The sequence below is a fragment of the Akanthomyces muscarius genome, chromosome 4 (assembly GCF_028009165.1).
Source record: "Akanthomyces muscarius strain Ve6 chromosome 4, whole genome shotgun sequence".
Lineage (NCBI taxonomy): Eukaryota > Fungi > Ascomycota > Sordariomycetes > Hypocreales > Cordycipitaceae > Akanthomyces > Akanthomyces muscarius.
In genome coordinates, this window is record NC_079244.1 from 291,759 (window position 1) to 319,208 (window position 27,450).

Consider the following 27,450-nt stretch of genomic DNA (forward strand, 5'->3'; position numbering starts at 1 on the left):
TAACAATACCTACAGTGGGGCGGCGGTCTGTCTGCCTGCGGCGCCGTGTGGGGCCGTGTGTCCTCCAAACGCGTCCACCAGCTCGCGGTGTCGCATGCAACTTTGTCGACTCCCAAAGATTCCCGGCGGTGCCAGTAAACAGCCTGGTCAGCGGCACAACATGTCTTCGAATATTTCTACCGATGATGATTACTCCTTAGACCCGACCCAGCCTCTGCGTGACATTGTTGTTTGCTGCACCAGCATTCCCACCGAGCAGCGGGTACGACCTTGACTGTATTTATTGACGATGACATGGACTGACAGGGTTTAGACCGATATCGACCAAAAGGTTGGCGAGCTTGGAGGGGTGCATAAATATGATCTCACGCCTGATGTCACGCATCTCATTGTCGGCGACTATGACACGCCAAAGTACCGTCATGTCGCTCGAGAACGACCCGATATAAAGGCCATGGACGCCGCATGGATGGACGAAATTGCAGAGCTATGGAGGTTTGACCATGCAATCAATCTACGGCAACTGGAAGAGAAATACAAGTTGCGGCCTCTGGATAAATGCGGCCGTGAGCCGCGAGCGGAAGACAACCCGACCCCGGAGCAAGACTCTTTACTCGTATGCCTTACTGGCTTTGGCGACCAACGCGACCAGATCGCAGAACGCATCACAACCAACGGGGCTCGATACACTGGCGATTTGACTAGAAAGTGCACGCATCTGATTGTCAGCGCACCTGAAGGCAAAAAGTTTACCGCGGCGAGAGCCTGGGGCGTTCGCACCGTAACTCTGGCTTGGCTTGACCAGAGCATTGAGCGTGGCATGATTCTGGACGAGGCCAAATTCGATCCGCTACTCCCAGCGGAAGAACAAGGCGTCGATGCGTGGGTCAAGAAAGATCCGCGCAGGAAGTCCTCTGGCAAGCGATCTAGATCATCCGGCTCGACGGTACCCGAAGACGGCGTTCGAAAGCTGCGCAAGACGGCTAGCATGAAACTCAACACACAGCGAAATAATCTTTGGGATAACATTCTTGGACGCTCCGATTCAAAGGAATACTCATTCAGCGAGGGACGCGCTGAGGCCCCGTCTGCCGTGCCGGAAAAGCCAGCTCTGGCACAACCAGATGGAATCTTCGCTAACTGCCTATTCTTCATCCACGGCTTCCGCTCTCAGCAGACAGACATCTTACGTCAGACAATAAAGTCTCTAGATGGCACGATTGTGGCGTCTCTCGAGGAGGCTGCCGTCTCACTAACAGCAGAACCGTGCTGGCGCTTCCTCATCGTGCCCCAAAACTCGCAGCCCGATGCACATCCACAATCGCAACATAATAATCTGCACATTGTTACCGAATTTTATATTGAACGCTGCCTACAAAATAAGCAATTCTTTCACCCCGACGATCACGCTCTAGGGCGGCCATTTCCGTCGTTTCCTATTCCTGGGTTCAGCTCCTTGACTATCTGCAGCTCGGCGTTTACTGGACTCGAGCTCAACCAGGTTGCTCGAAGCATAAAGCAACTTGGTGCGACATTCGAAGAAAATTTCCGCAAAGACACCAGTCTTCTGGTATGTCCCTCGCTTGAATCCATGCGCAAAGATAAATTGCGATATGCCGTGGAATGGGGCGTTCCGATTGTATCAGCAGAGTGGTTATGGGAATGCATCAATACTGGGTTCAAAGTCCCACCTGAGGATTTTATCTTTCCGGCGCTGAGGGCACGGTACGCCAACAGAGCCGGGCAGGGCACCAAAACGGGGAAAGAACAAGAAACAGCACAACCCAAGCCAACGACAAAACCCAGCGCATCGCGCCCACCCGGAGGAGCGGGCATGGACCCAACGGCATTCGACAGAGATACTCCCGAGAGGCCACGGACTAAGATGAGAAGCGCGCGGCATGAGGAATCAACAACATCGGCCGACTTTGCCACGGCACTTTCACACCCAGAACCGACTCGACGCCAAGCCACGCCGCTATCTGAACTGTCATCAGCGTCGGTGAACAAGTCGCCGTCCCCAACCAAGACGCTTGCCGCACAGCTCCCACGACACAAGTCTGACCCGACTGGGAATGTCGAAAACGAAAAGCAGCCGGCGGATAGATTGCCATCTGCGCCGCCAGCCGTCCGCCGCGACGCTAGCCCTGACGAAGGCAGGAACCAAAAGGAGCGAGATGATGATCGACGTGCTCTACGAGCTGCAGAAAGGCAGCAGCTTACATCCCAGTTTATGAGCGTGCTGCAAAAGCCCGAGGGCCAACCGGCTCTGGACATGGATTTGGCCGCCGCGGGAACGGCGCCGAGCCACCGGCCGCGCAAGCGCCAAATTCTCGGCCGTGCAATCAGCAACGTATCTAATGCCAGCAGCGGTAGCGGACCCGCGCCAGAGTCATTACGGTCGGCGTCTGCGATTGGCGTCGAGGCAGAAGATGGCTTCAGCGAGGAGCGTCAGCCACCGGCAACCCAGCTGGAGTATGGTGATCCCGACGCGCAGAAGCGCAAGGCCCAGCTCATGAGCCGCATGATGGAGCAGCCTGTGGGTGGTGACGAGCAAGCATCAGCCGCGACGGAAGGGAGGACGCTTAGGAAGCGAACTTGACGATGATGATGGCGCCGGATGTTACTTTTGATATACCCAGAAGCCATGTTGGCCATGATGTTTAGCGAGGTATGCATCGGCATGGTGTCAGTATACGATTGTTTGAAATATTAGAATACATTTTGCATTAGAATTTTACAACTGCAACTGTGTCTGTTTCTTTGTCGCCGGCGCATATACATGTCAACTACCTGCATTTGCACCCGCGCGAATGCTGTTGTTAAATGTATTAAGTGTAAAGCCGATATCAATCCGGCCCAATGCTTCTTTGATCTCATTGTTCTCGTATTATACAAATTTGAGCAGACTCTGCCTTGCACGGCACGCTGCTTATTATGCAGATGATATATATATATAGTATGCATCCATCCACGCATTATCTCCTTCCGGACCGCGGTAAGAAAGAAGGCGGGAAAAATCACGCCTTGACCTTTTCGAGCTGCAAGTCGTTCATGAGCATGTAGCGACTAAACGTAATGTACAGGTAGCGGAACCAGACCATCTGGCTCTTGTGCGCGGCCGTCATGGCGCTCCACGCCGTCGCCAGCGCACCATCCCCCATTAGCGGCGTCAGAAACACCAGGCCGGCGGGGTGCGCCGCGTCGGCGCCCTTGGCCGTCGTCGCCCAGGAGGCCAGCGTGGGGATGACGTCGAGGACCGAGGTGAACTTGCGGACGAGGTGCACGGAGCGCAGCGTGTAGAGGTCGACGGGGCTGGTCCAGCCGGCGCGGCCGCGCAGCAGCGAGGCGAGGAAGCGGCGCGCGCCGTGGTAGAGGGAGATGTGGTTGGGGTGCGAGGAGACGCCGTGCGCGTCAAAGGTGATGAGCACGTCAATGTTGGCGACGGGCTGCTCGGTGGGCTTTTGCTTGGCGAGGTTGGGGGCAAAGGCCGACATTAAGAGGCCGGCAATCTTGGACTCGTCCCAGGTCGCGGTCATGGAGTCGGGAAAGTCGGCGCTGGAAAGTCCATGGTTAGCGATTGTGGAGGGGTTCGAGGGGAGGGAGGGGAGGGCGCGTACGGGTTATCGACGACAAAGACGTCTTCCTCGTCGCGGAGACCAAGGGTCATGCCGCTCTTGACGAGCTCCTTTTTTCTCGTCTCACCGAGACCTTCTGCGTTGCCTGTGTTTATTTTTGTTAGCAAGAGTGGTGCCGCGCGCATTGGAGGCAGGATGGCGGGCGGGCTGGCCGTACCGGAGCTGAGGCACAGAATCTTGACGTGGTTGCCCGTCTCCGGGCGCGTCAGAGCCAGGACGGTGGGCGCAAAGAACATGGCCTCGTCGTCCGGGTGCGCGATGAGCAGGCAGATGCGCTTGTTCTGCAGCGTGGGGAACCGCGTCTGCACGACGCCGACGGTGTACATGTAGAGGATGGGCACCAGCACGACGGCGGAGGCGAGGACGAGGAGTGTTGGGTCCATTTTGAAGCTGGTTTGCCAAGTTTTTCTCCTTTGTAGTGTTCTTTTTCGTTTGTAGTATCTCGTAGGCCCTGCGATCGCAGCTTCTTGTCGGTCGGGAGAGGTGGGAAGGAGGGGCGCGATCGCGTTGGCTCCGGAGGGCAGTATGCCTTGTGCGCAACGAGATCAAGTCGTAGATGTCGCGGGCTCGAGTAGAAAATCAGAGAGCTAGCAGTGGCCTCGCCGACACGGCCCAACGCACGCGACTCAGTTCAGGGATTGTAATTGTCGAATTGGGCTTGTTTTGGGGCAAAAGGAGCAGCCGCCAGCAAGAACAGAGGTGTTCCGCAGATGCCACCTTGCGATTTCGACAAGGGCGGTGGTCCCCTGGTCGTTCAAATCTTCATTTAGCTAGCCCCAGCTTTAAATTAACCAAGTGAGGTCATATGGGGGCGCCGGTGGGCTGCGCGCGGGATCCCCTGGCTCGAAGGGCACTAGTTGGGATAATTTCTGTCGAGACAATAAGGGGCGGGATCGGAGTGAAAAAGGAAGCAGGAAGCTGGTGATGGAGAATCAACTATTTCTGCATGCCCGCCCTTGCGTCAAAGATACGCGAGGTCGTTTTGTCCAAACGGGCGCGATGGGATGCAAGCTTGAGATGCATCCCAACCGCTCGACCCACTATTTATTTTCACTTGCTGTCTGTTGGCCTCGCATTAAAAAAGGAGACCTTCCTGCACTAACGATCCTCACTGTTGAAGTCTTTGATCTTTAGAGATTCTCTCTCACCTCATCATGTTCCTGGAATTTGCCAATGCACAATGCATCGCGGTTCATTTTTTGTTTTGTTCTGACGCCAAGAATAGTGTTCTTCAGCTACACCGCGATATCTTGCGACAACACAAACCACATACAACGACTTGGTGGTAGTGGCTCATTTGTGCATGACTTACAACCTCCAAAACATCCTTTTGCTGTAATTCCTGACACCACGATATCTGTTGCAGTGACAATGTTGCCTCATGGATATTCCATGACTATGGCTATTATTGATTGCGTTTTGATTTGGTCTCTTTCATTCTCGGCTTTGGAAAGCAGTGTCACCAGTAAATGTAGGGTAAGTCTCATTGTGAGTCGACCGGTCTGTTCCATGCAAATGGTTTCCGAGCCATTGCAACTACTCTCAACTCTTGCCTATTCGGCATGTCGTCGCGCTCCCCTCTAGAAATTAGAGAGCGACTCAGCTTTCCTCGCACGGCGAAAGTGTGCCCAACTTGGAGCGCCAGGATCGGATGCCAACCCGTACCGGCCCAACACGGCTTCTGCACATCAGCTAAACCAGCTGACCCTCGGATCGCCTCCGAGCATTCCCCATCGGCTCGGGATATCTTGAAAATTGCTGAAAACTCTACTCCATAACGTTTACTCAGATCTGGCCGTGAAGTCTAGACCAGAGTCGACTCTCACCGCTCAGCAGGTGACCATAGTTGACTCAGGACCATGAATGCAGGAACTCTCGGGCAGGAACCCATCTCAAAATAGCGAGCCGAAGGGGATCCGATAGGCAATGGCCTCGAGTCCGACGGCATAAGGTCGTGGACCATGTTAGACGCCACAGTATTTATAAAGTGCAATGCATCTAATGTTGGGTCTAGCATCGCAAGGCTCATCATTGATCACGAATAGTTCAATTGTCTCTGAGTACCAATACAACTAGACTTAATTTCAGTATATCGCAGAAACCTGCCCTCAAAATGCCTGCGCTTCTGAACACCACAACATGTCTTCAAGCAACCACGGCCAGCGCCCCCGAGGTTTTTGGACCGAAGCAGAAGACACCTATGCGTCCCAGTACAGCTATCCCGCAGGAAATCATCCACGAAGCTCGTGCCGTCCAAACTGAAGACTGGAACCCACAGAAACATGTTGCTCCTAAAACGGAGATGACGCAGCATCTCATGAAGGATATTGGACTCGATGGCCACGGCATCTCTCCCGTCGCCGTAACAGATCCTTTCCCTCTCTTCACCAACGATGCCATCGCGCAGATGCGCCGCGAAATCTTTAGCGAGCCGGTTCTGCGCGACTGTCGTTTCAAATCAGACTTTTGTGCCAACATGATCCGGGGCATGGGCCATGCGAAGGCGCCCTTTACCTACTCAGCGTGGTGGTCTCCGGAGATACTCGCCATCGTGTCCGAGGCGGCGGGCATCGAGCTTGTGCCCGCTGTCGACTACGAGGTGGCCAACATCAACATTTCCATAAATGATCAGAATTCGACGGAAATGGTCACGCATGGCGATGTGACTTCTGCTGTTGCTTGGCACTATGATAGCTACCCCTTTGTCTGCGTCACTATGGCGGCAGACTGTACCGGCATGGTTGGAGGGGAGACTGCTATCAAGTTGCCAAACGGAGAAGAGAGACGCGTGCGAGGTCCTGCAATGGCAAGTTCACATCACAAGATCTCGGCTGTAGCGCAGTTGCTAACATGCTCTAGGGCACTTGTGTCGTTATGCAGGGTCGGTACATTCTTCACCAAGCACTCAAGGCATTTGGTGGCCGGGAACGGATTTCCATGGTAACGGCCTTTCGGCCAAAGAGTCCATTCGTGCGCGACGAGTCCATCCTCACTGGATCTCGGGTCATCAGCAACATAAATGAGTTGTATCCACAGTACATCGAGTACCGTCTGAGTAACCTTGAAGAGCGTTTCCGTCGCGCCCTTCAACAGGAAAAGCGCCGCCAAGTCGAATGCAAGAGATTTGACATCACGGCAATGCGAGCGTTTCTCAGTGAGCAACTGGAGTACATTGAAACCTGTCTTGCAGAGGTCTACGAGCCCGATGCCGATTGGGTTCACCTCGACAACTGTCGAGGGCCGTATTTATCTTGAAGTAGCCAACTTAGGGAAAACATAAATATGATGATTCTTTGGCAAAAATAACTAGTTTCTTGCGACAGCACATTGGCTATTCGCTGTCAGTAGTGGCTGCACCCTACTTTATTTCTAGTGCCGCGTAATTGGCCGTGGCTTTTGTGAAGCCAAGAATGCTGCAGCGCCGCGGGCTCTGCTTCGAGTTCCGTTGACTCTGCAGATTTCGCTTTGGTCGGCAATGCCCACTATCTGCCAGGTTCGGCAAAGCAAGCCGAAGCGCGGGCTTACTTGAGGTCCTCAGCTCACGAATGGGTAAGAAAGAATGCTGCACTGATAAAAAAACAGACTGGAGAAATGCGCTAGACACTATTAGTCGACTGAATTTTTAGTTTCCGCTTATCACAATCATAAAAATAAATTTAGCTTTTTCCAGCTAGGTTCAATTATGTGGCTCTCATCCAGTGAGCTATCCATCTATTCTACCTCACAACAGCGAGTGAATGGTGTTGATACCACCAACAACGACCGTCTTCAAGACCATGTAATCATCAAGTCCGTACTTGCTTCCCTCCCGTCCGAGTCCGGAGTGCTTAACACCGCCAAAACTGCCAATACATTAGCGGGTATTCATGCGGGGACAAAATAAATATGCTCACGGCGCGGCAGCGTCAGAAATAATGCCGGTGTTGCATGCAACCATACCAAATTGTAGTCTCTCTGATATGCGATAAAATCGAGACAAATCACTGGTCATGACGTATGATGCAAGTCCAACGTCTGACGTGTTTGCCTTGTTTATTACCTCCTCTTCGGCCGTGAAGCGGAAGAGAGCGGCAACAGGGCCAAAAGTTTCTTCGGTCGTAATAACTGCCGAGGTGGGAACGTCACCCAGAATCGTAAGCTCATGAAAATTCTCCCCGACCTTGAGCAACTTCCTTCCGCCTAGAAGAATTCGAGCACCCTTGGCAGCGGCGTCTCTGATCTGAGCTTCGACTCTGTAGGTGCCCGTCGTCAATGGCCCATGGGTCACTGTGGGATCACGGCCATCTCCGACCTTGAACTTGGAAACCTCTTCGACCAGACGCTTTGAGAAACTGTCGTAGATAGCATCTTGGACGTAAATCCGGTTTGCGCAGACACACGTCTGCCCGGTCACTTTAAACTTGCTGACTAGAGCACTCGCGACCGCAACTTCAACATCCGCATCATCAAAGACGATGAATGGAGCATTGCCACCAAGCTCGAGACTCAACTTCTTCAATGTCTCGCTAGACTGCTTCATGAGAAGTTTGCCAACACGGGTAGATCCGGTAAAAGATATTTTCTTGATGATGGGAGATTCACACATGGCGAGCCCAAGCTGCGGTGTGGTTTTGAGGGAGTTGACGACATTAATGACACCCTTTGGGACACCAGCTCGCTCACACAACAATGCTAGAGCTGTAGAAGAAAATGGAGTGAGGCCGTCAGACTTGAGAACAACAGTGCACCCGGCTGCCATAGCCGCAGCAATCTTGCGGGCGCCCATAGCCAGAGGAAAATTCCAAGGCGTGATGAGGCCGCAGACTCCGACAGGCTCTTTCACGACTTGCGTGCGGAAAGTGGCATTGGAGTGTGGCACAACCGAGCCATATGCCCTAGCCGCCTCCTCTGCGAACCACTCGAAGAAGCTTGCGGCAAAGACAACCTCACCCTCCGCATCACCTGTAGCTTTGCCATTTTCTGCGAGGATAATCTTACCAAGATCTTGCTTGTTCTCCAGCAAAAGCTGAAAGACCTTGCTCAGTATGCGGCCGCGTTGACGCCCAGAAAGCGCCCTCCATAGTGGAAAAGCGCGGGATGCAGCCTGAATTGCAACATGCAGGTCTTCCTCAGTTGATTCCGGAGCAGAGCCGATAACTTCGTTGTCAGCTGGATTGACCACGTCAAACGTAGTGCCAGATCCGGAGGATGTCCATTTGCCGTCGATATAGTTGCATTGGATAAACAGAGAGGGATACTCGAGAGTAGATGCAAAGTTGGACATTTTCCAAAGGCAACTGCACGATGTAGAATGTGGGTGTTCGTGGCCGGCTCGAGAAACTAAACGGCCGCTTTCCACACACTGAAGAAGAGTTCTATTTTCGACTTCTCGTATAATAGTACTTTTGAAACGTCAATCTTGGAAAAATGAAGAAGAAAAAACAGCCTGCCAAAAACAGCCTGCCCACGTCTCCGGAAAGGAAAAGCCGGTGGCAAAGGGCTTTCAGGCTCCAGGTCGTCGGTCGGATCGGAATCGAAGCCGAAGCTGCGAGTCCGAGCAAGTAAATATGTTGAGACCAGCAGTGTGTTATCAGACTTAGGACATGTAGTCTTGGCTTGACCGGAGATGCGGTCAGCCGCCAGGTGATTCCACGGCACCGGCCTGAACGTCTCCGTCGGGTCCTCCTGTCGCATGACCCGGCTTTAGAACTTTAGAAATGAATTGTGATGGAAGCCACGAAAGACGAAGAATCTTTTTAAACCAATAATTAGTTGGTCAAATGTTTTCCATCCGTTTATTTTAATTCCGAGCAGATTTGTCATTACAAGAAATCGCCACTCTCAGCTTACAAGCTGCAGCTTCCGTGGCTGGGTGCTCGGCTCCCAAGGCTCGCAACCTTCCCTCCACGCAGCTTTTAAGGACCATCTCGGCTCGCTGCGACTTTCGATTCTCCAAATAAAAAACCCCCAAATGATACATGGCCTCTAAAGTCAACTTGTCGTTCTCGCCGCGTGTCTCTTTGAAACCCCCAAGTACAACAGTGAGTTGCGTTTCCGCATCTTTGTCTCGAGCCTCAAGCATGTAGACGCTTGCAAGCTGCAGGCGCAAGTGTAGTGTGAGGACGTGCTGCTTGCCAAAAAGCTGTTCATAGTCTTGAATAGATTGTTCAATACGGTCGCGGTTTATAGAACTGGCTGCCATGGCGCAAGTGAATTATTTTGTGTTGTGGAATAAAGTACCCCGTGAACAACAAATTATCGGCGGGACATTGTGCTCAACGTTCATGGCCACTTACATCAACTGACTAGAGAGGCAGGGATCGGGTTCCGAAGCCGAAGGTGGTGTAGCCAACTCCAGCGTCTGGACCCTGCTAGAAAGGCAGGGCTACTGGGACGGGCAACTTGACAATATCGTTTGAGCTTTTTATTCTGCTTTATTTTTCATTCTCGTGTCTTAAAAAGCTTTCAGTTTCCATTCAAAATTAATTGCGAGGTAAATCAAAGCCTTGGGACTAGACTATGCAAGCGAATCATCCTCGTAGACACCGTTCGTTCAAGTTTAGCTTAGAACGCCGCCCGCACAGGTTGGCGATTGAGGCTCTGGGCGACCTCAGTAGCCCCAAGTTCCCCCGAAACCAAGGCGCCCTCCATATAGCCTTTCCAATGCCCAGAAAATTCGGTACCAACAAAATGCAAGTTTCCCACGGGTCTTCCACATATCGTTTTATACTCTGTGTATTGGCCAATAGCCGTGATTGGTGCTAGTGCACCTTTACTGTAGAGCTCATGTTTCCAAATTTGGTCAAAGAACTCAATCGGGCGATATACCTCTGCATCCTCGGATACATCATACAGCGTTGCGAGCTGTTCGAGAACCACCGCACGACGCTGATGGGGATATAGTTTGGCCCATTTCTCGCCTTCCGCACCATTGACAAAACATGTCAGCGAATACATGCGGCTCTCATCGACGCTGGTATCACGAGCGACTATGACCGGCCCTGTGAAGCTCATGGCAAAGCCATTGTAGCCCAGTTTCCGCCACCATGGCGTATCGTAGCAGACAATGGCTTTGTTGTAGTGGCCTAGCTTGGTGCCATCGGCGACTCTTTCCACAGCGGGGGGGAGAGCGGGCGAGAACTTGAGATCTCGGTACAGTGTACTTGGAATTGAGACAATACACTTCTTCCCAGAAATAGACTTGCCTGCCGTGGTTGTGACTGTAACGCACGATTTAGCGTCCGTAATGGACAGAATCGGGGACGAAAGCTGTATATTCTCGTGGCCTACCAGACTGGCAAGGCCGTCGGCAATTTGTTGCGCGCCTGTTTATTGCGTCAGCTGGGCGGGTACTGATGACGGTTCCAGGGACTGTCCATACCGCCAGTGAGGCGCAAGTACTGCCCGCCGGTTTGATTGTCCGCGCGAATCGCCAAAAGGCCGTGGTTGGTGCGGCAGTAGTCGATGAACCATGCGGCGGACTCCTCAGTTGACTCGACGCCGTGCATCACACGAGCCCAAAGGTTCACCATTTTACGCGTCTTGTCATTGGCTCCAAGCTTGGCTACATACGCATCGAGGCTGATGCCATCGTCTATGACCAAAGGCTGTTCTTTGCGGAGAGACACAGCTTGTATATGATCGCGAATTGTTTCTAGGTTGGTTTTCTGCTCGTCCGAGAACTGAAGGTTCTTTTTAGTACGGCCGCAAACAGTCAGACGTAGTTGAGATCACGTACATCGGGAGTTATGCCAAAAGGGAAGACGATGCGACTGCCATCCTCATTTTGCATAATGGCGTTTCCTTCTAATCGCTGCTTGATAACATCGAGGCCAAACTGCCTGCAATAAGCCCAGACCTTTGGCTGCAGGGTATCGTTAATCCACGCGGCACCGAGATCAGCCCGGCCACGATTGGATACAAGAGGAACGCTCCAGACTTTGCCTCCCACGCGGTCCCTAGCTTCAACAACGACTACCGACAGTCCCTCCTTTTGGGCAGAGTACGCGGCCTGCAGACCACTGAGCCCGGCGCCGATAACGATAACGTCGAACATTTTGTCGACAGTTAACCAGGGTGATGGGAAAAGAAAGTCGCCCGTATTTGCCGCTAGAAGGGTAGAGACTCATGCAAACTGAGTAATGAGTCTCGAAAGATGAGTGTGGCTATTTTGGTGTAAAAGTCCGACTGCCTGTACATTCGAGATAATTTATGGCGGAGATCACAACGGAGCAATGCCAGAGTATGGCATAGACGCCAGTCAAATAATAAGAAGACTGAAACTAAAAGTAGATGTACCCTATTGCGGCATACCAATCCACAACACCGCCGCGCCTGGATGGGAATGCAGGGATCGGAAAACCCGACGACCCCAACTCGGGAGCACGCGACGCAACGGTCTCGGAAACGAGAATTTGTACGTTCAACAACCCTATTGATTGAATAGAGGGCCCTTGGCAACATTGAATATATTGGCCTGTCCTGTCCACAGCCAGCACTAAGGGAGTCAGCTGCAGCTTGGTGTAAGTGCCGCTGTGAGCAGGTTGCAGCCCCCATGGCAGCGCCGAAACACGGACAACATGGAAGAGTCTAGCGCGCTATAAGTTGGTACCACATCTTCCCGCCCGTCTACATGTGAATTGACTAGTGGACTTGTCCACACTGAGCTGAACTTTTGTTGATGTGTACCGGCCAATGCGGGGTAGGGCGGCTCGGGGCCGTCCGAATGCCGTCCAACTCGCCAACTATAGCTACAGACAGCTAGCGACTTGGACGACCTCCCACTTCTGTTTTCTGGCGTAAGAATGGTCTCTTGCCAGCTTGACGGCTCATTTGAAAGGAACGGCTTGCATGGTTAGGGGTCAGAGCGTGGCTCGAACGGAACATCCCGCCGATGAAATGAGCCCACAAGGGCAGTTTTTTGCTCGCAAAACACGTCGCACCGCTAACGCGTGAGTCTAAACCGCCCGATCCGAACCTTGATTCCGATTCCGAAGCTTCAGAGACGTGGACTTGATACCCAAGCATATGTCGATAATCCTGGAGGAATAGATGCTGATCATAACACTGCATTTCTAGGTGTATTCCTTGCCGCCAAAGTAAAATTAAGTGCTCTGGCGAGGAGCCGTGCGCAAACTGTGAACGCCGCTATGTCAAATGTCGGTTTGAGGACAGCGGTGGCAACAAGGTCACAGTTTCCCAGAGGTATGTTTATCCTGTCGATTGCGAGAGATACTGCAACATGGTTCAACATTTATGTCGCTGACTTGGAACAGATATCTGCGAGACCTGCAAAGGCAGGCCAATCATGCACGGAGCCAAAGCTCAGCGCAGTGCCAACAAGGTCTGCCGGCAAAGGAAGCGCAGCTCCTCCCGCAATGCACTTCCTCACCATCCGGCTCAATACAGTATCCGACATCAGACGATACCACCTTGCAAAATGAACCCACAGCAAGTTCCAGTCTACACAAACAGCCCGCTCTGGACCTTCTCGCGCCGATCAATGCAGATGAAGCATATAGCATTTGGACGAGCCCTTTCCAGTATCCAACGACAACGCTAAGATACAAGTACAAGAATAAGCGCAACTGGAGTGAGTGATGTTGAGTCCATCTGCCTTGTAGTTCTCGCTCTGAACGAACATCAACACAGTCTGGCTAGCCCCCGCCTCGACGTGGTCCTTCACCACTCGCCTCACAATCCTGCTGACTGACAAGCTGGACCTGGAGCCCCCCGGGACTCCCACCAAGCATTTCGACGAAATCTACCCACTGCAGTGGAACAGTCTTCCGCCCGATATTATCCCTGACATCACCGGCCTGCCCTCCCTGGATCACGCACTATATCTGTTCAACACCGTGCGATTTCATTTCGGCCAAAACTATCGTTTCTTCGACGAAAAAGCCTTTGTCGAAAACACGCGCGAGTTTTATGCCAGCGGCGCTGCCAAAATGGCGTCGGAGCATCGCCTCTGGTTTGCTCAGTTTCTTCTCGTCATGGCTTTCGGGAAAGCCTTCTTGTCTGGACCGCAGCTGTTGGATGAACCGCCTGGTGCTCGCTATTTCATTCGCGCAATGTCTGTCATGCCCGAAATAACATGTGTCTGGAAAGATAGCCTGTTGGCTATAGAAGTTATGGCTCTGATTGGTCTCTATCTTTACGCCATTGATCAAAGGGAGTCAGCCCACGTCTACGTATGCTATTTTCGCCATGCAGCCTGAGTCAGAGGCTAACAATGTACTAGGTTGCGCAAGCAGTCCGCATTGCTCAAATGGAAGGCTTACATACACAGCTACCCGAGGATGAGCTCGGTATTGAGACCGTGTCTCGGTGTCGCAATCTTTGGTGGATGCTGTACATTATCGATAGACACTTTTCGTCATCCCTTGGTGTACCGATGACAACACCAGACAGCGACATTACCACCCAGTTTGAAGAGGCCGAAACAAATGGGCTAGTGCAACATGCGTCCACGCTCCGACTTCAAGTAAGCCTATCGCAACTGCTATCCCACATTATAACAAGTAAGCCTTCACAGTAATGTCAAGCGTTAATTCATCAAATGGCCAACTCCCTGTCCAGCTATATATCGGAGTGAGAAGACGCAGCTCGGCGTCTTCCTTGATGCGACCAGGTCAATTCTAGCTTCTATGGTAGCGCACGCCCAAGAGATTGAACAGATTGTCCAATTGGAAGTTTCTAGCTCTGTAGAGGCAATGTCTCGAGAGACACGTCATATTACACTATTATATCACCAGGTTTGCGCCCCCAGAGTTGTGAGTCCGAGCTGAACTAACTGGTCCGGAAGTGCGTGATTATCGCCACACGGCCTGTTCTACTTTCTGTCTTGAAAGAACGCCTGGAGAAGTTGAACGACGGCAAAGAAGATTGGCGAAGCTTTCTAAATCTCACGAAACCCCTCATCTCGACAGGCATCAAGTCTGCCGTCAAAACTGCACAAATCTTATCGGCGGAAGACGGTCTGCTCGGTAAGTAATTCCAATTCGCCTATCATGTCTGTCCAGACTCTGAACAGATGCAGAACATTTTCTTCCATTCGACCTCGAGTTCACATACGGCGCAGCAATCTATCTCGCCATGGCCAACGCGCTTTTTCCTGCGACAGAGGACAGCACCCTGTACAGCCGTACTGCCCAAGATATCCTCAATGAAATGACGGAAAAAGGAAACAAAATCGCCGCCATCCGCAAAAGGGAGTTTTACATCCTGCAGGCACTTCTCGCCGAGCTGTCTACACGGGCGGAAAATAGCGGCTTGCAGACTCTCACCCTTGCCACTCCGGAGCTAGCAGAGTTTGGACCGAGACAGCAACCACATGCGCCACGATCCGTGCAGTCAACTCATGCCTCACAGCAAGATAGGGTTCTCGCAGCCTCTACGGCTTTACAGGGAGCCAATACTCTGCTGCCCGTCTTTAGCGACATGCGCTCCCCTATGTCTCTTCAAATGGAACCTCTCAATAACGAGTTTCTTGATAACATAGGCATTTCGTCGTATGAGTTTTTCAATTTGGTAGAACAGATGGGCAGCCAGGACGCTCTCTTTCCCACACCTTTTTAAATGAACCCGATTGTACAACGCATCAAAATCCCAGAACAGTTGGTTTAGCGGTCTTGGGTCAATTTCCAAGTAATACTTGTATAGCCTCGCGCGTCAGAACGCAGGCAATGCACGCTCACCCAACATGCTGGCATGCGATGCAAGGTTTTTGCCTAGGCGACAACCGCGGCTACCATAGCGACGGCAGCCGTCAAGAATGCACTGTACACCTATTTCAATCACTCCGTTTCCTACGCTTATGAATTTGTTGTTATTTGCTTCCCCTTAGTTCTTTGTCTTTAGCTTCCTATGTAAAGGTAAAGTATCCCTCCTCTTGTGCGATGTGTACCTTCGTCGCCTTGGTAGCGCACGCTCGTATTTTGAACTAGGCATTTTTTACGTCTCAACGGCACAGCACAGTTTTACTGATGCAATGTAAAGAAAAGTTTATTGATATATCTAGAACTCGCCGGGAATACCAATCTTAGTACCGATGGTCGTACCGTCAACGCCACCCAATGTGAGGGCGGCATTGATGACACCGCCGAGACCCTCACCAGCGATAAGGCCGGCAGCAACAGCATAGCAGTAGACCTCGAAACTGCGGGGAAAGTACTTCCTCCACCACCAAGCAGTAATTGCGCCAAAGGCAACCATGTTGGCGTAGCCGGTGTCGGGGCCAAGAACCCAAGCGACACCAATACTCATCCAGTTAGGGAGGAAGGCGCGGTACTTCTCGCGAGGACCGACAAGGAAGAGGTTCTTGACAACGACTTGGAGTCCGACGAGGACGGCGATGACGATAGTAAAGACGACACAGCTGTGGGGAATAGGAATTGAGGGCAGGGTCATGGCTTCCGCGACAGCCTGCCAGGCGCCAGCCGATGGTGCGTGGAAAGCACATTGCGCTTGCTCCAGCTCGCTCAAGTCAGCCTGCCAGACACATGGGTAGGCAGCCATGAACAGGACGAACATGCCAGGTGCCAAGAAGATGGCCACGATAGTACCAACGCACTGCGCGTAAAACTGTTTGTTTGGCGGGGTCCTGAGAAGAAAGCCAACGCGGAAGTCACTGGTCAGATCTGTAGACACATTTGCACAGCCCGAAGCAATGTTGCCAGCAATCAGATTGATGCGCTGAGCGTGCGTCTTCTCCCATCCGTGGGTAATTCCACCAAACACGAGCTGAGAAGCCTTGGCGGATGCAGTCAAAGGGGTATTATCAGTGACAGCACCACCGTGGATGGAAAGAAAGGCAAAAATGAGGGCCAAGATGAGGGAAAGCAGAGCAAGGCCTGGGTTCATGCCGAATTTGAAGTGGCAAATGAGCATGGCCATGACGGTCATAACCAGAACACCTGTCATCCAGACCCAATCAGGGACTTGCTGCTCTTTTGTAGCAAAGTCCTCCACGAGGTTGCTTGGGTCGCTTGCCTTGGCCGCCTGGCCCGCGATGTAAGCATTGTGCTTGCCGCTCTTCTCCATTCGCCTGTGTACCGCCTCACAACCACCGCGCCACGCGTAGATGACACCCTCCCAGACAACGCGGATGTGCATAACAAACTCCGTCATACTGTAAACAATCAGGACGGCAACGCCAGGCCAAAGCATCCAGAAGCGAGGAGAGACGGGCTTGCCGTTACCAAGACCAGACATACTGGCGAATGATACGTAAGGGTGCCACTTGCTGTCCTCGTCGAAGAGTTCGTTGGTTCTGCACTCTCCGTAAGAGACCAAGACCGGCCCGATGATGGCCCATGCGACAAACGTACCGAGCCACCACGAGAGGGCGGCGTTGCGGCCGACGAGGAGACCCGATCCAAAGAAAGCAGGAGTAAGCAGGATATACCAGCCCCAGCTCTCAATGGTCATCAGCAAGGGGTGGGAATAGCCGCCCCAGGCATAAAACCACGTAAAGATGTGCCATTCGTGAGTGATGCCGTTGGCATAGGATCCACAAACGAGGATAATAATGCCACCAAAGAAGGAAGCCAAGAGCGCCTTAATCTTCTTGATGGCATCGGCAGCTCCGGAACCGACAGAGTGCATAGATCGGATGGTAAGGGCGGCGGCCGTGGGGGTGGGGAAGATGAGGTTGAGCTCGCGCGCAACGTTGATGATGAAGAACTTGCGGAGAGGGATGGCGGCGAACAGGCCAAAAAGAGCACAGATGACCGTGATGGCAATGATGCTACCAAAGTCGTGCGACGGGCTCTGGTCCTGTTGCGACTGGCCAGGCTGCTGCCAGAGACCAAGTCTGTACATGGCAGGGAAACCGGCGACGAAGGGGCCAGCAATACCACCAGCACCAGTGGCGGCGGCCTGGATGATGGAGTTTTCCTGGGGCCCGAAAGGCATGCCCAGAATGGGGGTGTTGGGCAAGAACTTGCAAAGAACGGTGATGATACCGTAACCAAAGATGGCACCAAAGAGGTTCGCACTGAAGGTGAAGCCCGTCTTGAGACCGAGGTAGACGTTGGAGGCGTTGACGAGCGAGCCCAAGATCACGCCAACGATGACGGCACGGATGGTGAGCGGGTTCTTCTCGTGATGGCCACCCTTGATGGGCGGGAAGCTGACGAAAAGGTCGGTGATGTTGTCATTGTCCTCGCTTTCCGACTCTTTGATGTTGATGATGCTGTCATTGCGCTTCTCCAGCGTCTGGCTAGTGGTGTCGATGGCCTCGATGCCAGACGTGGTGGCCGTGTCCTTCTCGGCGGCCATTGTCGGTGGCAGGCGCGCACGGAAGCAAAGAGGATAAAAGAGAGAGACAGAGAGAGTGCACGGGAAGATGGGAGTCGCCTACAAAGAGTCGTCAGAAGCGTTGGGCGGGCGGCGCGCCGTAAGCTTTAAATAAGCTTTAGAGTACTTTCACGAGCCGGGGAACTTTTGCAACCCAGGGTCCAGCCCGGCCCTAGCTTTCCACATTTAGATTAGTTCGGCAACAAAAGGCTATCAGTAGCAAGGCTATCAGTAGCACTAGTTACAAAACAGGAACTGTAGCCCCCTCCCCTCCTCCTTGCACTGACAGGGGGTGTCAACTGTTGGAGCTAGGTGCTTCGGCCGAAGCAAAAGAACCAGGCGTTTTTGAGGCTTGCAAAAAAATAGACACCAGATCATTTTTCAGATAGCCTCGACCTAAAGTTGTCCAGGTGAGCCACACAGCGCCAGTATGAGTTGGCGGCTTTCGTAGGTACAGTAGGTACTTAGGCAGAGTCTTTCAAGAGGTCTGGCTGCTCATTTAGCGACTTTGAACGTTGGCGCTATCCAGAACAATGTTCGCCACGCCCTACTGAGTACACAGGAAAGGATCCATTTTCCATTTTTATTTATTTATTTATTTATTTATTTGCCCCGGTAAGTTCCAGCAGGGGGAGTGGGCGTCAACCCCACGAGACAAGAGTAGCAGACAGCCGACATTAGCCTGGGCCTTTGAGCTGTGGAGAAGTGGCTGACGGCCTCGGGGATAAATGACCGTGACTAACGTTAGTTTCGCACCAGTACCTTTGCAAGCGCAGCGAGGCTTGCCCGGGCGGTCGTCGTGCGCGAGAAGCGTCGGCCTTCCATTCCTAGAATAGCGACGGAGAATTTCGCCACGTCCCAGCCGATAATCGCCAGCTGGTCAACAACAAACTAGTTATACGGCTGGCAGTTAAAAAATGTGGCGTTCAGTACTGGTCTAGAATTGTTACTAGCAGTTAACGTTAACTAGTTGACTAAAAATAAGATCATTGGCGTATCTATTACTCCGGGCGCGTCTATTACTCCGAGTGACTGGAGCCCCATTCGGGTCAGTTGGGTCTCTTCCAGCTGGGGCTGCCTCAACCTGTTTACTTGTACGGGGTAGCGATGGCTGAATAAATTAATCAGCTGAGCTTGCCCGTCGCTTCGTTCCCGCCTGGTCAGGAGTGAACAGCCAACGACCAACTGGTAGCCTCTGTGGCGTTCTTGCCATGTGCAGGAAGTGGACTGCAACATCCACTCTGCGTATTCCAAGTTAGCGGGCTGGGGCATGTACCCCAATGCCCCAGGAACTTTTGAATTCTTCATGCACTAGCGAAATGGGGGCGGTCCGTTCTGGCGGCGAGCAAAAACGGTTGGCCGTACCGACCAAACTGGTACTGGTACAATCCCTTTGACTGCGGAGGAGGAGCAAGGAGGTATTTTGCAAGGGTATTAACCAATCATATGCTATAAGAAACTAGGTACTTTGCATGGTAGTGATTGACCACTCAGGGGAAGTACCGCAGCGTAGGTAGCAACCAGGGTCTACTTCTGACAACACTCAGGCACAAGGATGAGACTGTATCTAGCAGCTCGTGGCCTTTTCTTAAGTGAGTTTTGTAGGCTCATTCCAAGTGCTAGGCGATTGCATTCATTAAACAATCATCTCCCATTTTGTATGGTCAGTCCCGCATTTTAATTTCGCAGGCTAGCCACCACTTTCATGAGACGGCTCCCCTTAGCAGGCCAGTTCACAAGACACGTTCCAGCTCGTCATGAGAGCAGAGAAAGAGTTCAAGCAGAACATCCCAGATGGAAATAGTTCTGGAAGTCTTGCTTGCTACTTTTGCTATCGCGTGCTCCGAGCAGACTTTTCGGAGACGACCCAGCTCACAAGAGGTGGGGTGTATTTGTCTTTGTGTTCGTCTGCCTGCGTTCTTTTGTTCATCCCATTAAACTGCATATTCGGCCTTTTTTAATGGAAGCGATAGCGGCTTTACAAAGAGAAGTAAAGTCTAAAAGTTGGCGATTTCCTTGACATAGTATGGATGTGAGATAATCGATTGCTTAGCACCTCCAGACCCACAGTAGTGTTTTATTTGCGTCATCTACAGAGCCTGCCCGCTATCGAGTCTACCTCTCCATCCAACACCATCATCCGTTCCCATTGTCTGCCTCGCGCCGCCCCAAACGAGATCCAATTGGTCCCATTGCAATAAGAAGAAATGGCGCGATCTCGCAAAACTCCCACGTCCGGCACGACGACAACACTGCCGCCCCTTTCGCAGCCCGACCGCTCCGGTGCCGGCGTCGACGAGCAGACGCTCTTCAAGATTGCCGAGCAGCGACAGCTCTTTCAACAAGCGGCCGCGCGCGAAAAGCAATCAACGGTGGCTGCGAAACAGGTCCGCGTTACCGACGGCGAGAACGACTCGAGCGACGATGATGAGGACGACGAGGTCCCGACGCTGTCGCCCGGTGCGGAGCGTGTCCTCGAGGCCATGCTCTGGACTACATCTCTCGCCATGCTGCACTTTACGTTTGACGTGCTTGTGCAGCACCAATACGGCACCGAAATTATGTGGTGGCAGATCTGCCAGCGGGCCTTCAGTGCCTGGGCCGGTATGTTTTCATCGGCCCCGGCGCCTGTGTCCCAACATGGCTAACATTCTCTAGTATTTTTACTCCTATTTTACGCGCTACACCCTCGAAAATCCGATGAGACTCTTCTCCCCGGCCTCCCCGCGCGATACCAGTCCCCGCTGCGACAAGCCGTCTTCTTCACCATAAGTGTCGTCTCTGGGTGCTACCTCATCTATGTGACCAACATGAAGGGCTACCTCGCCACGCAGAAGCGCGCCCCGCCGCTCGGCTGTCTCTGGATCTGGGCCGTCATGGAGCTGGACTTGCCATGGGCGACGCTGAGCTTGGTCGTGGCATCGGCCTACATCTATTTGAAGGGATACAATGTGAAATAGAGCTCCTTCTCAGATACTATGGTCGATATCCTGGGCTCTCTACCGCTTTCATAGATTTCGACTCCAATCTGCGAATCGCAACCGCCTGCGCTGCAATCGCAGCTTTTAACGACTCGCCCGCTTCCGTCTCGTGGGCAGATACCCGTTCCTCTAGCGCCTGCAGCCTCGACGCAATCATACTCAGCTGCAGAAACTGCACACGCTCCGTCAGCGCCTCGCGCTGACGCACCAATTCCAGCGCCTTTGTCCGCACGCCCAGCCATGCCACCGCCACTGATGGCCGTCCACCGTGCCACGTCCCCGGGATCAGCGACCACGAGACACCGAACCCGCCGCTACTGGTCGGTTCTTCCGCGCGCGACTCCACGTCGTTGATCATATCAAGTAGCCGCTGCTCGAGATTCAGCAAATCCTCCATGACAAAGGCAAACATGTGCTGCTCCGCGCGTTGCGACGGCAGCGGCGGTGCGCGACCGAGTCCTGTGCGTCTCCGCCGCAGCCACTCGGCGCCGCTCTTCTCGTCCACGCTGCTCCGGTCTGTGTCTTGGTCCTCACTCGCACGGGACGCTGCTTCTTGTGTGTTGACAAGGTATGAAAGCCACGTTGATTCTGTCTTGTACCATGATAGACTCGTCTTCACGCGCAGGTACTCGGTGCTGCTGGTTTGCAGGTACCGAAAGCGCGCATAGGCCGTCGCCGCCACGGCAAAGACAAACGTCAGTAGGCCGGCAATATTGGACGCAATGGAAAGTGGTGAGTCCTGGTCGCCATGTTGGTCCATTTCCTGTTCCTCGCTGCTCTGGCCTCTGGCGTCTTTCTCTGGACTGCGTTCGCCCTGGCTGTCATAGACACTTGCTTTTTGCTGGGATTCGCTACGCTCGGCTTGTTTCTTGGCCTCGCTTCGCTCAATTAGACAATAGAGATTAGATCTGCCACGTAGATTCTGAAGGTATGAGAGTGGAACATGTGGAAAAAAAGAGGAGAGATGCAGGTTGAGAGATGAGATGCACTTCATGTCAGATGTGGCGGAGCATTAGCGCGACACTGCACGTGCGGCTGAGGCAGATCCTTGCCAGGTGTACTTTATGTGCTGCTCATGTGCAAATATCTATAGATTCCAATTTCTTGGTAACCCCCAAAGACCAAACTCGGGACGCCTTTGCAATCCTTGCTGTTCTCACGAGTCCATTCACGCTTTTGCTGATTGTACTGAATTTACTCTTCGATATACGTAGATTAAAACTGTATATAACTCCATACACTATAGGGACATTATATTTTAGTTACATATTACACCAATAATAAACATTATTATTATCAGGAAGAGAGACATACGATTTAAAATTGCTAAGTGTTTTACTGTTTCTATATTATTAAACAAAATACAACGTGGTTAATAAACAAGCGGCGCAGATAAGCGAGCAGCGCACCTCTACTATAAAACACTAACTTTTATCTTTATATTATAATTACTTAATAATAACTTATAGATAATACTTCTATAGAAGGCAATATAATTCTTACCTTATCTGCTATTAAAAAGTCACTTAAATTAAGCATCTATAAAATAGCGAAGATCTATAACGTCCCTATAATAACTATCTAATACTAATATAATAGCTAAAACTTATAATATAATTATACTACTAACTTAAAGAAGCTTCCTAATTTAGAAGAGAGAGTTATAGTAAAATATATTCTCTAGCTAGATTTATAAGGCCTTCCCTCTTAGTATATAAATATAGAAGATATAGTGAACTAACTACTAGCTAAATATAGTAATAAATATATTAAAGTGTATTAGATAAAAAACCTTATATAATAATAACTAGAGCTTACTATATATTTTTAATAGAGATATAATTACTAGAGGGCTAAATATAAAGATCTAACTATTATTTATAGTTAGTTTATACTTTTAGAGAATATAATTATAAAATATAGTATTATAGAGTCTAATATCTATAACTTTAATAAGACTAGGTTTCTAATAGTGTCAGGGACCTCGAAGCTATATAGTGGATGCTAGGGATACTCGGCTACGGTCTGGTATTGCTTGATCTTTTTGATCTCTGTGGCCGAGTGGTTTACCTAGCGCCCCGGTTCCTCACAAATAGGCTTTATTATAATAGAAATAGTTATTATAAGCTCTAATTAGGTTAGAAAAGTAAAAATAGTATAGCCTAATAATAAAAAATAGGTTATTATAATTTAGGTGGTAAATTCTTAGAGCTTAATAGTGTTATTATATATTATAATAAAGGGCTAAAAATACCTTATATCTTAGTATAAAGATAAACACTTACTTTTAGATTAGTATATTAATATAAGCTTAAATAGCTAAATAATAAATAAAATTAGTATAAATTAGATTAAGTATTTTAATAAATATATAAAAGATTAAAAAAAGGGTAGTTATTACCTCCTAATTCTAAATAGCTATAAAAGTTACTATTTAACTACTTTTAAGCTTTTTTACTAAAAGAAGAATATTATTACCCTCTAAATACTTATATATTCTTCCTATATACTCTAGCTTTTAGATATTAGCTATTTTAGTCTACTTAAAAAGACTTATAGGTAATAAATTAAAGATCTTATAAAAGCTAGTATTATATATATTACTAAAAAAGACTTCTTCTATAAGGTGCTATTATTAAAGAGCTTTAGTTACTAGATAATCCTTAGGTTTTTAGAGTAATAGTGGAATTATCACTACCTCCTTACTACTCCCTTATTAGCAGCCTATAGCTATATAGTAGCTTTTTCATATATAATACCTCTAGTTGCCTATAACCTCCTACTAACTAATATACCCTATAAGTACCCTAATAGGCTGCCCTTCCTTTTTACACGTTATCTTAACGTAAAGCCTTCTCTCCTTCTACTTCCCTATATATATATAGCTAGTACGCTATTACTCTATACTACTTCTATCTTAGAGGTTTATCTCTTATATAGTTATAAGGCTAGGGTTTATTTTATAATTTACTTTTCTTTTAGTAATATTATTACTATTTATATATTATTACTTATATATTATAGAGTTAAAGCTTCTTTATAGTAAGCCTATTATTTATTTAACTTAGTTTTAGTACCTTCTAGCCTCTTTTATAATAAACTTTATTTTATTTTTATATTATATACTATTTATCTTATATTATAGTATTAGCTTATACTTTTACTATATACTTTATATATATATATAGTAACTTACCTTCTTATTATTACTTCCTTTTTATTTTTAAGTTTAGCTACCTTTTACTTTTATTCTTATCTTCTTAGCTATCTTACTAGCCTTAATAAGCTCTTATAATAATAAATAGCTATTAAAGACTTAATTTCTTACTTCTTCTTTCCTTCTTCTTTTAATAACCTTAAATTATATATTTTAATATTATCTTTATATTTACTTTATATATTATTATCTTATTTATTACTAACTTAATTTTTAGATTACTAAGTTTAACTACCCTATTATTATTTTTTTATTTTTTTATATATTTACTTATTACTTAGTTTAGTAAAGTTATAACTAATTTATATATAAAATTAAATAACTTTTTTTTTTTTTAAAAAGAAATTATTATATAGGTTTATTACTTCCTTACTAAGTCCTTACTAACTTATTATAAGTCTACTATTCTTATTATAGCCCTCTTCCCTTTTATATAAGTCTATATAAGTTTAAAGTAGGTTTATAGCTAACTTACTACTTAATACTATATAGCTCTATATAAGTAAGAATAAAAAAGGTCTATATATTATTAGCCTATAAGTACTTCCTTATTATATTATTTTTACTATTAACTTATATTAAAGTTAAGATACTAGGTACTACTACTATTTTAAGTAGCTTATTAATAAGGGTGCCTTTTATTAATATCTATAAACTAATAGTAAGTACTCTTTTCCCTACTAGTTCCCTATAACCTAACTATAAGCTAGATAAGTTATAAAAATATTTTTACTATTAAGATAGTAATAAACCTTATATTATACTTACTATAAGTAAGTAGTAAGTTTTTAACTTACTCTAAGCTGTCTATTATTATAGTAATTTAGTAAGTAGTTCCTTTTCTCCCTTCGCCCTTACTACTAACTTACTACTAAGGCCCTATTCTTAAGGGTCTTTTAATTTAAGCTTAGAAGGTATTAAGTTATACTAATAAGGTTATTATAACCTTATAGGGTCTAAAACGCTATACTAATACTACTATAAACTAAGGCGCTTATACTAATATTACTATATATATATAGATTTTCTATATAAGAATAGCTTACTATTAGGGCGTTATTACTACTATTATAGCTATAAGTTTACTACTTTCTTATAGTGTCTTTAAAGCTAACTTATATATAGGCAGATCTTAATATTAAAGTCCTATTAGTATTAGCCTTATTAGATTTTAGTTAGGATAATAAAGAGGAGGAGGAGGAGTAAGTATTATACCCTTATTATATTATTACTAGCTTTTAGGTAAAAGTGTTTTTAAGAAAAGTAAAGTTTTAGTACTATAAGCTTAATTTAAGCTTAAACTATCTTTATAGTATATTTATAGTAATAAATTTATTAATAAAAGTTACTATTTTTCCCTACTTCTCTTATACTTCTCCTTTATCTCTTCTACTCTATAAACTTAATTTATAGTTAGGGCTATAGCTTTAGCTTATACTTTTTAAGTAGTGTTAGATCTATAAAGTTACTATACTTAATTTAAGAGTTTTCTATATTATTATAACCCTCTTATTTTACTTTAAAGAGCCTTTATTTACTATTATATTTATACCTTATAATTTCTTTAACTATATACTTATTATTATTCTTAAATAAGGCTTATATATTTAGCGCTATACTCTTATAATAATTATATAGTTTAAAGCTAGATATATTAAATATATTATAAATTCTTAAGCTTTAAGGTAGGTTTAGTTTATATACTTATTTAACTATCCTAATTACTAAGATAATCTAAAAAGGTCTTATATACTTCTCTATAAGTTTATAAGTAGGTTATATTAATTTTAGATTTTTTATTAATAGTAATACCTAGTCCCTTACCTTATATTCTTTAAGCTATTTTTTATTATTATAGTATCTTATATACTACTTATTAGCTTTTTATATATATTTTATAGTGTTTTTATATATAATAAGTATTTCTTTTATATATTCCTAGACTTATATATTACCTATATTTAAGATAGGTATTAAAAGGTAGGTAGGCGTATAGCTTAGTAGTAACTTTATAGGTATATTATAGATTACTACTTACTAACTTATATTATAACGTAGTTTATAAGCGAGTAGGCCACCTAAGCGAGTAGGCTACCTTCTAGGACCTTATAATAAAAAATATACTTTAATAAACTGAAATAAAATCTAGTTAATAAAAATTAATTATAATTATTTAAAGAAGTGATTTCTATTACCTTTTTATATGTCCTAGAATTATAGCTAATTTTATTGTAATTATTATAGCGCTAATAGTGTGGCTTAAGCTATATTAATAGACCTAGACTTTTAGACTTATTATATCTTCTTTTACCCTTCTCTTATAACTAAGTAGCTAAATTTTTACTAGCCTTTAGAGTAAGAGATCCTCTAGTCTATAAGCGTTTTTTTTTTATATATTAGTACTAAGAAAGTTATATATTTACTACCTCTAGCTTATTAATTTATTCTTATATTAATACTATCTATTATATTACTTTTATTATATACTTTAATAACTAAGAGATATTTATAATAATTTCACTTAAAGAGCTACTCTAATAGATCCTTATCCTTTTTTTAATATATTTTATTTAAGATAGAGCCTTTATTAGGTTATTAGGGGTTTTTAGAAGTTAGGGAAGTTCTTAACTATTAGTAGTACTAGGAGGTAATAGAGTCTATAACTTTATATTAAGCTATAAAATAATATATTCTAGATTAAAAGGATAAATCCTAATACCTTAAAAACTATTAAGGATATTTAATTTAGTTATAAAAGCTTTATATACTAAGTAAACTATAAGGAAAAATTCTTTCTTAGTAATATAGGTGACCTTAGTATATATTAGATTATTAATTATATTACTATATATACGTTTTAATAACTAAAAATAGGTAATATCTAATAGTCAGAGTATATATAATAAATAAGTAAGTATATATAATATAATTATATTATTTACCTTATAATATAGTTTAAAATCTATAAAGTAATAGCTTTTATACCTATTAAGGATTAATAGCCTATATTTACTAATTCTTTTAGTCTTTATATATAGATTAAAATACTTAAACTATTCTAAGTACTTCTTATTTATAGTCTATCTATTTTTAGTAATAAAAATAGCTTAGTTATAAGGTAAGGGGCTATTTTTATACTAAGAGGAGAGGTAGGTTTTACCTATAATAATAATAAATAGAGGAATAATAATACTAGCTATACTAATATACTTTATTATTATCGCCTAAGTATAATTTCCTTATTATATTTTCTAACCTTTTTAATATCTTTCTATACCTATAATAACCGTTTTAAATAATATTTAGCCTATTATAAAGCCTGTCTTATTAAAGT

General features: G+C 46.9%; 10 protein-coding genes across 10 annotated transcripts; 5 read left to right on the forward strand and 5 right to left on the reverse strand.

The window, feature by feature from the left end:
* Window positions 1-160: 160 nt before the first annotated feature.
* On the forward strand, window positions 161-2,602 carry LMH87_010722 (uncharacterized protein; the record flags this gene model as incomplete). Its single annotated transcript, XM_056199746.1, has 2 exons — window positions 161-262; window positions 314-2,602. 2 exons carry the CDS (start codon window positions 161-163, stop codon window positions 2,600-2,602), a joined length of 2,391 nt encoding a protein of 796 aa, XP_056051664.1.
* A 418-nt stretch (window positions 2,603-3,020) lies between these two features.
* LMH87_010723 (uncharacterized protein) lies at window positions 3,021-4,021 on the reverse strand (the record flags this gene model as incomplete). Its single annotated transcript, XM_056199747.1, has 4 exons — window positions 3,021-3,041; window positions 3,102-3,558; window positions 3,621-3,723; window positions 3,796-4,021. 4 exons carry the CDS (start codon window positions 4,019-4,021, stop codon window positions 3,021-3,023), a joined length of 807 nt encoding a protein of 268 aa, XP_056051665.1.
* Window positions 4,022-5,751: 1,730 nt separating this feature from the next.
* On the forward strand, window positions 5,752-6,893 carry LMH87_010724 (uncharacterized protein; the record flags this gene model as incomplete). The annotated part of the gene is made up of 2 exons (XM_056199748.1): window positions 5,752-6,426; window positions 6,498-6,893. The coding sequence occupies 2 exons, from the start codon at window positions 5,752-5,754 to the stop codon at window positions 6,891-6,893; spliced, it is 1,071 nt and encodes a 356-aa protein (XP_056051666.1).
* Window positions 6,894-7,359: 466 nt separating this feature from the next.
* On the reverse strand, window positions 7,360-8,901 carry LMH87_010725 (uncharacterized protein; the record flags this gene model as incomplete). The annotated part of the gene is made up of 2 exons (XM_056199749.1): window positions 7,360-7,480; window positions 7,532-8,901. 2 exons carry the CDS (start codon window positions 8,899-8,901, stop codon window positions 7,360-7,362), a joined length of 1,491 nt encoding a protein of 496 aa, XP_056051667.1.
* Window positions 8,902-10,181: 1,280 nt separating this feature from the next.
* LMH87_010726 (uncharacterized protein) lies at window positions 10,182-11,673 on the reverse strand (the record flags this gene model as incomplete). Its single annotated transcript, XM_056199750.1, has 3 exons — window positions 10,182-10,942; window positions 10,999-11,299; window positions 11,356-11,673. 3 exons carry the CDS (start codon window positions 11,671-11,673, stop codon window positions 10,182-10,184), a joined length of 1,380 nt encoding a protein of 459 aa, XP_056051668.1.
* An 842-nt stretch (window positions 11,674-12,515) lies between these two features.
* On the forward strand, window positions 12,516-15,197 carry LMH87_010727 (uncharacterized protein; the record flags this gene model as incomplete). Its single annotated transcript, XM_056199751.1, has 8 exons — window positions 12,516-12,568; window positions 12,696-12,821; window positions 12,893-13,209; window positions 13,269-13,810; window positions 13,861-14,140; window positions 14,199-14,374; window positions 14,425-14,605; window positions 14,659-15,197. 8 exons carry the CDS (start codon window positions 12,516-12,518, stop codon window positions 15,195-15,197), a joined length of 2,214 nt encoding a protein of 737 aa, XP_056051669.1.
* A 438-nt stretch (window positions 15,198-15,635) lies between these two features.
* On the reverse strand, window positions 15,636-17,900 carry LMH87_010728 (uncharacterized protein; the record flags this gene model as incomplete). The annotated part of the gene is made up of 1 exon (XM_056199752.1): window positions 15,636-17,900. One exon carries the CDS (start codon window positions 17,898-17,900, stop codon window positions 15,636-15,638), a length of 2,265 nt encoding a protein of 754 aa, XP_056051670.1.
* A 448-nt stretch (window positions 17,901-18,348) lies between these two features.
* On the forward strand, window positions 18,349-18,896 carry LMH87_010729 (uncharacterized protein; the record flags this gene model as incomplete). The annotated part of the gene is made up of 5 exons (XM_056199753.1): window positions 18,349-18,365; window positions 18,422-18,533; window positions 18,678-18,717; window positions 18,781-18,837; window positions 18,889-18,896. The coding sequence occupies 5 exons, from the start codon at window positions 18,349-18,351 to the stop codon at window positions 18,894-18,896; spliced, it is 234 nt and encodes a 77-aa protein (XP_056051671.1).
* A 1,229-nt stretch (window positions 18,897-20,125) lies between these two features.
* LMH87_010730 (uncharacterized protein) lies at window positions 20,126-20,878 on the forward strand (the record flags this gene model as incomplete). The annotated part of the gene is made up of 2 exons (XM_056199755.1): window positions 20,126-20,522; window positions 20,577-20,878. The coding sequence occupies 2 exons, from the start codon at window positions 20,126-20,128 to the stop codon at window positions 20,876-20,878; spliced, it is 699 nt and encodes a 232-aa protein (XP_056051672.1).
* Window positions 20,879-20,894: 16 nt separating this feature from the next.
* LMH87_010731 (uncharacterized protein) lies at window positions 20,895-21,659 on the reverse strand (the record flags this gene model as incomplete). The annotated part of the gene is made up of 1 exon (XM_056199756.1): window positions 20,895-21,659. The coding sequence occupies one exon, from the start codon at window positions 21,657-21,659 to the stop codon at window positions 20,895-20,897; it is 765 nt and encodes a 254-aa protein (XP_056051673.1).
* Between the last annotated feature and the right edge of the window lie 5,791 nt (window positions 21,660-27,450).